This window comes from Festucalex cinctus, chromosome 17 (genome assembly GCF_051991245.1).
Source record: "Festucalex cinctus isolate MCC-2025b chromosome 17, RoL_Fcin_1.0, whole genome shotgun sequence".
Taxonomy (NCBI): Eukaryota; Metazoa; Chordata; class Actinopteri; order Syngnathiformes; family Syngnathidae; genus Festucalex; species Festucalex cinctus.
In genome coordinates, this window is record NC_135427.1 from 2,370,647 (window position 1) to 2,381,808 (window position 11,162).

The following is an 11,162-nucleotide window of genomic DNA, read 5'->3' on the forward strand; positions in this document are numbered from 1 at the left end:
CTATGATTCAATAAAATAATGACTTGTACTTTTTGCATTTTGCTGCTCCCTACTGATGGAAAGAGTTGACAAATTGCAATACAGCATGTCATTGGAATTCAATTTTTTTTAAATTCATCATTAATCCATTTTCTTTACCGCCTCATGTGGTCCTTAGGATTGCACTGTGCACATTTGCAAACGGACAAATAAAAAAAAAAGATAAATTGTGGATGAAAAATATTTTGTCCTGTGTATGAAAGATGAGCACTACTACCAGGTAACTTGCCACACCTTTAACAACAGTCCTTGTCATGAGTGACGTCATGCATCACAGGCCCGCCCTCTACTGTTGGAAAAAGTTAACTAATTGCAATGCGGCGTAGCATTTTAATTCAGTGTACGTTCATTTATCGTTTTTTGTACCCTAATTCCCCCAACATGTCAACTTTTATTATGGCATTAGCAGGATTGTCGTACAGGGGGGAGGGGGGCCGCCGGTTCTGCTGTGCCCTCCTTGAACTTGCTCTTCCAGCGGCGCGCGCTAGCCCCTACAGCCCGTGCAGCCATGGCGAGGAAACCCCGTTGACAAGGCACTGCTTTTTCATGACGGTGAGTTCCCCCTTTGAGTGTATTATCATTTTGGGATAAAAATTGCAAGGGAAAAAACACACACGGCCTCCTTCCCTCTTCCTCCTTCGGGGAGGGTTAGGGAGACAACTTTGAAAATGGAGCCGAGGCAGTACAGTGAGGGGAGACAGGAGTGAGGCGAAATAACACGAGTGGTGGGAGAGAGGGAGAAGAAGGAGGAGGAGAAGGAGGGGGCGAGCGAATTAAAAGTTGGCCAAATGGAGATATTGGGTTTCAAGTGGAGTTGGAGAAGGGAGTAAAGAAAAAAAGGGTTTGCCTGCGCGACGCTTTATGTTATGCTAATCGGGATAAATATTTATAGATTTCGTTTTTACGGCTAATTGCGCTTTCAAAGGGGGAGGGCGTCGACGACACGTTGGCAGGCTAGCTAACCGAAAAGTCGGCTGTTTGGCCGTTTAAATGTCTGCGGATCGAATGAAGCCGACTAGGACGATGACCGGGTTCGAGAGAGAGAACACCCGCCCGGCACAGCGTTGGCTTCTAGGGGGAATGTGACGTTTTGAGCCGCTCGGGACGAGTGAGAAAAGGCTTGCACAAAATGCGTCAAGGCAACTACGTCGACTGGCCCCCGGACTGTGATTATGTCGATCCGGGGCTATTTTTGGAAATAAATACGCACAGGCTGCATATTCAGCTGAGTTTTCTCGGCTCCTTTTTCTAGACGTTTGTCAATACGTCCCGGACAACATGGCGTACGAGCTAGGGCAGATTTGAAGGGCAATTCGAGCGTTGGACGGCACTTTAGTTGTACCGAAGCTGGATCATAGTTGTCTTTGTTCCTAAACAACGATATTTTTAGTGTACTGTTTGGTTTAAATGCGCTTTTTTTTAAAGAGCCGTTCCACACTTGTCCTCCTCTAGCTACGACGCCATTTCACGCTATTGTTCTTCGGCCACGCCGCCATTACAAACTCGTTCTAAGGATTCGTTAGCTTTTTGTAATACATTTATCTTAAAATAAAGTAGTCATTTTTTAAGTATTGTGGAGTTCATGTCAGCGAAATGTTTTCGTTTGTTTTTGTTTTCACATTCGTTGTGATATGACGATGGCGGCACAACAATATTTCTACCTAATTAAAAGCCCATCCTCCCCACATTCACGATTTAATATTGAAATTCTGTTATATTTTAACTTTTCACGATGATTTCTGCTCCGAACATAGCTCTACGAACATTATTTTGAACTTTAATGCTGATCTGAGTGGTTCGAAGATGGAGTCAGAGCGAGGCGCAGTGCATAAAAGACAGCCTGCCTTTATCAGCAGCCATTTTGTCAGTTGAGCTTGTCTCGTGTATAAAATGTCACTTCAACCACATAAGTCTCCATAGGGAAAATTAAGCATTTCATTCTAGCACTGAAATAAATGACGTTCCTCCTCACCTGCACAAGAAATCCCAACATGAATATTTATACTCAAGTAATGGCATCAATTTATAGGCCTATTTGCCCTTTTCCATTCTTTGCTACACAACACACTTGATGGCTAAAATAAAGCCAACGGTTATGTCTGCCCCTCTAGGGTATTTTGAGCATGGTGTGGTTATTTCCACGCAAATGCACTTTTTCAACATGTGAGGGGGGCTGGTGGTGGGTGGGAGTAGCGTGTCACAGTACCCATGTTGTCTGAAGAAAGACCACACTGCTCTCCCATGGTGATACATTGCTGCGTCTTTTTAACTGTCCTGTACTGTGTCAGCTTTTAACTCAACACCACTGTCATTTCATCATCCCTCTCTGCAGCCCATCCCGTCACTGGAAACGTAGGGCGTTACATGACTGGATCCATGTGGCCGGGCACTAATCAGTGAGTGAAGCAAAGTAACAAATGCACACACATTGGATGTCATATTAGGTACCCCTGCACTACCATTATGTTAGATTTTATTCATATAGGGCCCAATTACAACAGGAGTTGTCTAAAACTGGTAAAAATAGAAGTACTGATTCCACTAACAAACATAATAGCACTTTCACTGTGTTAATAAACCTGAACATTATTGTATGTTTAAAAGGCAATATTAATACAATGTTCATCCCGAATGAAGTGACCAGTGATTGTATGACAACAAAGTAATCTAAAGTGACTTACACATCTCACCTTGATTATTCTTGGTCTACAGGTGTCATGGATGATGAGGATGATCGCCATCTTCTGGATATTTTAGGGTAAAATAAAAACATTCAGCAGTCGCATTTGATACGAGCATTATTAGGACCAACCAGGCATAATGCAACAGTTTTGTTCAATTACTTTTAATAAGCAGTGATCTTGACAAAGTTTCTGTGGTTTCAGAGATGTGGATGCATTGAATGACTATCTACACGGCAACAACAGCAAGTCCGTGAGTGGCTCTTTAAAAACAGATTTACAGCCGCACACGTTTGGCATGTTTACGTTCAACTTTCAAACCCTTGAGGTGGGCGTAAATGCGTGTTCTCCCTCATGCAGATTGAAGAGGACGATGTAGCCAATGCTGCGTACGGCTCAGATGCATCTTTCTTTGCTGGTGACACTGTGAGCACACGAGTCATTGTTTCAGTGTTCAGTTCAAAGGAAATTGTGGTTTGCACTGTGTGTGTAGGAGTGTAGACATGTCATACGATTACTCTTAATTAGTTTAATGCCTTCCTTCCGTGCCAGATATTCTTGACAACAGGTACTCTGCACAATAGAAATAAATAGAACAATAATGATCCACAGTCCAAAAAGTTCACTGTAAGCAATCACTGCTTGTAGGTTGTTCATGATAACTACCAACTTTTTTTTAACAACCTTATTTCAAAGTATAAATGAATTCCCCCCCACTCTCATTTATCATGCATAATAGAAATAAACAAAATAAGTCAAATATATTTTTTTTTAAATCCACTGCATTCACACACATACACATTCCAACATTCTTCCTCAACTCTCTAAAATGCGTCGTTTTAGGCAAATGCCGGACTCAAAGATGGCTCCTCCACAATGGAGTTTGGTGGGGATCCGGCTGGAGACGGCCTCCAGCTCTCCAGCAGCCTCTCCTTCATCGAGGACCAGCTGGGGGCCGGCAGCCCCCCCGGCGGCGGCGTGGACCTCGGCGAAGACCAACCCTTCGACATCCTCCAGAAATCCCTGCTGGAGGCCGACATCACGGAGCAGACGCTGGCGCAGGAGGCCTTGCTGGACACGCAGCCCGCGCCCACCCTTGTGCAGGCCCCCGTGCCCTTCCCGTCCCAGCTGGTCTCTGGGGGCTACGGAGGGGGCGTGGTTACCACGACAGCGACGGCGTTACCGGCCGGGCAGTTCCTTCAAGGCGTGTCCCCGCTGCCGAACGGTTCCACGCAGCACATCCAGGTGCTGGGCTCGTTTGGCGCGGGAGGCGGGGTCATGACTCTGAGTGGTTTGGAAAGGACTCCTCAGATTGTGCTGAGGCCGGCGGGCCCCGTCGCCGCCGCAGCGCCGGGCGGGCAAGTCTACGCCCCTACCCAAGGGCACCTCGGCCAGGTGGGCTTCAAGAACATTCCCCTCCAGAATGTCATCATTCAAAGAGGTCCGGGAGGGACCCAGACTCTTGTCAGGCCGATCCAGCCGAAACCGCATCAAGCTGGGGCTCAGACCGTCTTCAGCTTGCAGCCCGCCGTCTCCCCGTTGGCGAATGTGGCGAACAGCGCGACACCGCAGTACGCCGCCAACGGCTCCATGGCGATGGATCAAACCAACTTACAAGCGGGACAGTTCTTGCTGCCCGCTTCTTTGGCCGTCCACAACGGGCCCCCCGTGGACCTCCCCGCCCAGATCACCGGCCACAGCGCGGTGCAGATTGTCACCGGGCAGAAATTCACGGCGCAAGCCGGCGGGCAGCTCGTTTTGAATCAGGGCGCGGCAAGTGGCGGCGCAACGCAGACGTGGAAGAGCGCCGCCGCGCCCGCGACGTGCACGCCGGGCCGCCTGCCGCTGGTCAGTCAGGGGCAGCTCTCGGGTAGCCCCGTGCAGCGCCTCCTGGTGACGCAAACGGCCAACTGTACCTCGTTGTCCCCTTTACCTAACGCAGCCACGCCGGTACAAGAACACAGACAGGTGAGAATGTTGCTTCTTTGATTGTGTTTGGTGTCATTATATACGATGTAGCCTATTATATTCTAAATTTGCCATTTTATAGTGATGTTTGAAAGTGTAGTGTGCACAAATGATTAATTATTGTGTCCTCGCTCAGTCTCAATGCATCTTGAAAAAAGGAGCAACTGATGTAGTATATCCCATAATGCATTGCACTGATTAAAAAAATAAAAATCCAGTTAGTTTCCAGGACTTATATTGTTTGACTGACGATAGCACAACAATATAGTCCACTAAATAAAAATCCCAATATAATGAATAAGGAACGATTCCAAACTAAGCCAATCTGACAAATCACTTCCTGATTTCCCAGAATGCCTCAGGAGCTGCAGTCAAGCAAGTGCAGATCAGTGCACAGAAGAGGCCCGCCCCTGCACCGCTGACTAAAGGAGGAATGTGAGTAGCTACAACTAGAAACTATCCACAAAGAAGTTCACGGCACACATCGTAAACCAGGACGATTACCAGTCTGCTATGCTAACTTATCAGGAGTACAATTAGAAATTCTAATTGTCTTTTTTAGGATTCTACAGCAGCTAAGGGAACATCACGAACGGGTGGGCGTTCCCAACCGGCAACACTTTACATCGTTCAGCGACGCTCTGCAACGGCTCCTCCCCTACCACGTGTTCCAAGGCACGCCACCCAACCAGGAGGAGTTCTCGCAGGGTACCTTGATTGATTCATTTTTTTTCTGCTAATTTGGTGTTTCAATCTGCCATTTTAGGTTATTCAGAACTCTCATCTTCTTCTTTGTCTTGACAGTGGACGAGGAGTTTGAGTCAGTTGCGACGCAGGTGTTGACGAGGACGCAGACCATGATCAATAAATACAGACGACTACTTCTGGCTGAATCTGAGGTTGACATTTGTATCTGTCAGTGTTACCAGTGGCCTCATTCAGTACAGCTACTGCTAAGGACAGGAATGTTAGCATCTTGTCACTTTCTGATAGGGCTGCTCGATTATGGAAAAAATAATCACGATTATTTGTGGCAATAATTGAAATTGTGATTATTTAGTTTCGGTACAAAACAAGAAAATGTTTTAAGCATTTAAAAATATTAAGATCAATTAAAAACAATTTAGACACTATAATTTATGTAAGTTCCTTTTGGACCAAGCAGAATTTATCAGAATTTGTATTTATAATATTTATGTTGGCAAAAAGTTGAAGTTGGAGTGCAGCGTGTGCAGTAGGATGAATTTTTTTTGGTACAAAAAAATGTTTAGCATAAAAAAATATTAAGACAAATAAAATTCTTTGAAACACTAATTGGGCAAGTTCCATTTGGATGAAACAAAATTTATTAAATTGGTTATTTTAAAATTTAAAAAAAGGTGCAAATGTATAAATTTAAACAAAAAATTAAATAAAAAAAAAGTCATCTTTTTTTTTACAATTATGCTGATTTTGTAATTATGCAGTGTAAATAAATGAATTTCAATTAATTGCACAGCCCTAGAAAAAAAGGTTTTATTTTTTTAAAGTGTTTGTTTATTTGAGACTTTTTATCCTAATCACAAAACTGTGTGACACATCTTTCACCTCAATGTATTTTGTGTAGTGGTTGCAATACATTTTTACGTGAATATAAAACTTAAATCTATCTTATGTCTATCTTTCCTTGTGGTCAGCATTGCAGTCCTTCGTCAGAGATGGTGATGATCGACAGGACCTTCAACCAAGAGGAGCGCAACTGCCTGACCCAAGACAAGCGCATGCTACTGGTGGATCCAGGTACCAATCATCCACTTGCAACATGTTTTGAGTCCATTTACGGCCTCACTGTCCGCTCTGTTCTCTCAGACGCTTTCTTGGAGGACTTCTGCTGCGGGCTGAAATCCAAACGTTTGCAAGACGCCGTCCCCTCTCCGCCACCCGACGCAGACGCCGAGGAGCCGCCATACAGGACAGACTCCCAGCCTGGCTTCGGCGACGGCGACGGACTTGAAGATTCACCTGCGGAGAGCAAGAGCGTCTTGGAACTGAAGCGGGCCCAGCAGCACTTGGGGCAGGAAGGTAACCACTCGTCTTTTGCAACAGCTGCAGGGGGTCACATGCACCAACAGGCGCCCTCGCCCCCACACCTGGACACGGACTCGGCTCTGGAGGCGGCCGTCAACAGCATTCTGGAATGTTAACAAACCACATGGAGTTTCATTCTAGTTTATTTGTTTTGCTCTTTATGTAGCACTACTTTTGTTTCATTTTGGCAGGTACAGGGTGTCCTCGGTTTACCCAATGACAAACAGGAAGTGTTAGGCCACTGTGCAAAGTATTTCGTTTCGCACGATTCTGAACCTGAAAATTTAATATTTGAAAAGCACTTTGAGGCCATAAATGTAAAACAATCCTATGATAATGACGTACGGCGCTAACTGAGTGTGCCTTATTGTGCCGTGTGACGCCGTATTATGCCTCTACCCAAACTCATTCATTTTGCGCCGTACATAACCTCGGAATGTCATCACAGTAAGTTGATGTATGAAAAACACTTCCAAAAACAGGAGGTAGGTGGTAACTGAGTTCATTATGTACCATTCAGAACCTTGAAATGTCATCATTGCTGAATGTTTGTGTACGCACAGCTTAAAAAAAAAATCTACAACAAACTGTAATTATGGCAGTGACTGAGCGTGCCTTCTTGTGCCATAAAACAAAACAAACAAACAAAAAAAAACGAGGACCCCCTGTACTGTCGGACAGGCACTTCTTGGAATTACCCACAATGCTGTGGGGAATGCGTGCAATTTAAAAGATCCATTATTATTTTTCAGTGGCCAGTTTGCTCACTTTGGCAACTCCTCAGCTTTTATTCCGAAGGTTTTACATGAAGAAAATCCTACATTTCCTCGATGAATTGCACTAAAAGCCGTTTTCATCGGACTGCACACGAGCATCATATGAGGCGCCATTTTTATTTGGCATTTTCCCCTTTTTCCTTTTGTACCTTAAAGGTACGCGAGCCCCTACACGTCAAACACGTACACTCGCCTATCATTTCAATGTGTTTGCGCTAAGGGGAGATTAATCCTCAGATTGAGGAAATTACAAAGTTTAATTTTTATTTTTTATCAGTGTTTCTATTTACTTTGGTTTTAAACTGGATTGTATGCTTTTGTCTTGTTTTCTTTCTTTTTTTCTCAGCAGCACAACCAAAAAACATTTTGTTGATGTCACATGGGACTCAAACTAACTTTTTGTTATATATTGAAAATCAAGTCTGAACGATTCAGACTGAAGAAATTCAATTCATTTATGCCAAAGTTTAAACCTGCTTAGTTAGCTTCAACAGCAGACTGGAGTTTTTTTTGTTTTTTTTTTTAAACACTATTGGTGTACTAGAGGTTAGTGCGTTTGCCTCATAGTATCCTGGAATTTGTATGTTCTTCGCATACTCCAGCTCCCGCTCACTTTCCAAAACACATTCGTTTATGTTCATTGATGACTCAAAATTGCCCTTAGGAATGAGTGTGAATGGTTGTCTAAAGTGCCCTGCGATTGGCTGGTGACCAGTCCAGGGTGTCTGACCTCTCGCCCCAAATCAGGCTCCAGCTCATCCGCAACTCTTAGGACAGTCACTATAGGAAATGGACGGACAGCTAGTCCGTCGTCTTCTAACTGCTGCTGCGTATTTGACAAGAATTGTTTTGTTTTTTTGTTTTTTGAAGCTCCATTTCGCCATTGCATAGGGGCCCATGCTTTCTATCCGTATTGTCAGGCTTGATCTGTATATTTGTCGTTTTGTATAAAAACAAAACAAAACAAAAAATATTTATAATTTTTGTATGGAAGAAGAGGAAGAAAAAAAGAGAATGTAAACAAAAAAAAAGGCAATTATTTTGTATTATGTTGGCGTCAGTTGTTCATTGTGTTGCCCACAACAGCAACAATAAATTCATTTTGAATACAAAAGCAGCTAGTCTTCTATTGCTATTCTAGTCAAGTGTATAACGGCTTTTGGCGGGGGCCTGGAAAAAAACAAAAAAAACAACTACAAGACGCGTCTGGATATTTGGACCATCGCTACATATGAGCTAGAAGATTTTATCCATCTAAAAAATGTGCCTGTTCCCTTTTAATCCTCTTAAAAGCCAGCACGTGATGCGTGACTATCAGCCTCACGTTTGAGCACATGACTCAACAGTGACACACGGTGGAGTCATGTGGTACTTCCTCAAGGGTGGGACTCGAATAAAATTTCGACTGGTGGCAAGTATCGTGAAAAACTGACAATTTTATTCTCAGTGGATTATTTGTAGTCGCTGTTTATTGTTATTATGCATAGGGATTTTTATATACCTCTGGTCTTAATGGTACTTCCTCCAACGGTCATGCTCTGAAAGACAAACAAAAAATAAACGCTTTCAATTTTGAAACTATAAAAACAAGTGTTCTTGTAGGCTTACTAAGACGAGGGTAAGACCAGGCGTAGCTGAGCACACAGTATCCGGCCAGCAGCATGGCAATTCCCCCCATGCTGCCTTTCCTCACGTCGATATACTTTCTGTAGTACCACTGCCAGCCTGTAGGAGGCGTACGGTGCAGATAACGCCATTGTTGAGGGGTACCTAATGTTGAGGCTGATGAGAGTATGTTTAGATTTTGTTCACCTCTCTGCATCATATCCACCGCATCTCCCGGGCGACGCGGCGCCCTGCAGGCCAGCCACTCAGGTAGCTCCCTCAGCGTCACCTGACCCAGGCTCCGTCCTTAATCGTAGAATAGACGCCATTAACAAGGATGTGGAATGCTTTTGACTTAGTTTGTAGATTTGGTGATAAAATAACTCCAGAACTTGAATGAAAAACAAATACTAACCCGAGAAGTTGTCTATTGTTGCTAATGTGTCTTTGGATCTGCACTGAAGGTTGGAAAGGCGTTCTGGCAACACTGAAGTGAGATCTGTCTGTTGAAAAGCAACTTTCGATGTTTGGAGGTCGGGCAGAAGCGGAGGTTTACGGGAGGTCGCTTTGGATCCACGTGAGTCATTTTGAAGCACAAGTAGAGACTGTTTTGGTTGTAAAATGATACTCGTACTAGCTAGACTTGAGTCTGCGCTGGATTTAGTGTTCGTTTGAGTGGTTTCTATGAAGACGACAGGTCTGCTGGTCTTGGTTCGGCCTAATGTGCTGCCAACGTGTTGGATCGTGATCCTCGGCATCTCTTTCCCATCGTCCATTATTTCTTTTGTTGGGGATTTGATATCTTGATTGATTTGATCTGATTTCTTCTTAGAGGCACTTTTGGGCTTTGGGGACTCTGCGGACAAGTAGTCTTTGGATTTGGACTTTGTGATTGTGGCTGTTGGAGGGACAGTTTCCAGACTCTGAGTAGCTGAATCCATTTCTTGAGAAATGTGGCTGGAGTTTACCGTTTCTATTGTGGCGCGAATGCTCTTTTTCTTTGGCTTCGCCGGTGGGGATGCTTTTCCACTTTTCCCAGACACCGCTGGTGACGCCTTCTCCAAGAGTGGCGGCGTCTTCTTCCCCTTAGTTTTAGATGAGTTTGCTTCCAGCCGCCCCGACGGCGGGGACGCAACAGGCTCATTGTGGCTTAAAGTGGGTTTGGCTGCCTTGCAGTGGGGCAGGTGGCTCTTTAACCTCTTGTAGGACTTCCCACAATATGGACACACCTCTGTCGCTGGGAAGAGAAACAAACAATGAATGGAATCTTTAGACACCACGTTGATAGTTACACATGCTGAAATTAGTAGCAATTACCCTCAGGCATTCAAAATTTCAATACTCTCCTGCTACTCTGCACCCACAAAGCAGCATTTAGTAACATCAATACGCACTTTAGCCTTTAGTTATTGGTAAGATTTATTGGATTTTATAACACTATCGTTTACTATTATCATCCATTATTAGTCAAAATAATTCATTAGTAAGTAGTAGAATGTAGTTTAGGTCACGTGACGGTCGTTTTCGAAACTTACCGGAGCTCATTTCGCACGTGCCAACGACCAAAAAAAAAGATAACACAATAATTCATATAACTTGTTAAAATATGCCCTAAACGTGAATTAAACTTGTCGTTTTAGTTTATACGTTATAGATTGCATTAATTAAAGATTCACACGCCTACTAGCTTTCACGGTCATGTTGTGACAGGCGAGTGGAAGAAGGACCCCCAGTTGCTTTTAGGCGGCCACTCAGAAGCCTGAACAGAAATGGATAAAGTTGGTCTGTTTAGTGCTTTAGTCGTTTAAAGCGCATCTCCTCTTTTATAAGACTGTAAATAAACGAAGCAACTGTTATACCTTTACTTTAATTTATGGCGTGCTGAAATTTTGACGTATTTATTCAGGCGCGTTTCCGGTTTGGCGTGAAAATCCCCTGAAAACGAAACAGAAACTCAACTTTTTTTTTTCTCTTTTTTTTTTATTTAGGTAAACGGGCATGACGAAAATTCAATCAAATTTGAACA

The 11,162-nt window shown here is 43.9% G+C and overlaps 2 protein-coding genes across 7 annotated transcripts; one reads left to right on the forward strand and one right to left on the reverse strand.

The window, feature by feature from the left end:
- Positions 1-332: 332 nt before the first annotated feature.
- LOC144004847 (BRD4-interacting chromatin-remodeling complex-associated protein-like) lies at positions 333-7,348 on the forward strand. 3 transcript variants are annotated; one of them, XM_077502467.1, is made up of 12 exons: positions 635-2,048; positions 2,151-2,283; positions 2,372-2,435; positions 2,752-2,797; positions 2,925-2,973; positions 3,081-3,146; positions 3,564-4,688; positions 5,041-5,123; positions 5,251-5,396; positions 5,493-5,587; positions 6,365-6,467; positions 6,537-7,348. In XM_077502467.1, the coding sequence occupies exons 4-12, from the start codon at positions 2,757-2,759 to the stop codon at positions 6,869-6,871; spliced, it is 2,043 nt and encodes a 680-aa protein (XP_077358593.1). In that variant the 5' UTR covers positions 635-2,048; positions 2,151-2,283; positions 2,372-2,435; positions 2,752-2,756; the 3' UTR covers positions 6,872-7,348. The 3 variants fall into 3 exon arrangements, with proteins under 3 accessions (XP_077358594.1, XP_077358593.1, XP_077358592.1); XM_077502468.1 differs by lacking the exons at positions 635-2,048; positions 2,151-2,283 and adding an exon at positions 333-591; XM_077502466.1 differs by having other exon boundaries at positions 635-2,283.
- On the reverse strand, positions 6,190-10,905 carry LOC144004849 (uncharacterized). 4 transcript variants are annotated; one of them, XM_077502478.1, is made up of 6 exons: positions 10,672-10,894; positions 9,552-10,373; positions 9,344-9,442; positions 9,140-9,256; positions 9,033-9,069; positions 6,191-6,859 (listed from the first exon to the last, which is right to left on the reverse strand). In XM_077502478.1, exons 1-5 carry the CDS (start codon positions 10,679-10,681, stop codon positions 9,041-9,043), a joined length of 1,077 nt encoding a protein of 358 aa, XP_077358604.1. In that variant the 5' UTR covers positions 10,682-10,894; the 3' UTR covers positions 6,191-6,859; positions 9,033-9,040. The 4 variants fall into 4 exon arrangements, with proteins under 4 accessions (XP_077358601.1, XP_077358604.1, XP_077358602.1 ...); XM_077502476.1 differs by having other exon boundaries at positions 9,140-9,442; positions 10,672-10,899; XM_077502477.1 differs by having other exon boundaries at positions 9,033-9,256; positions 10,672-10,896.
- Between the last annotated feature and the right edge of the window lie 257 nt (positions 10,906-11,162).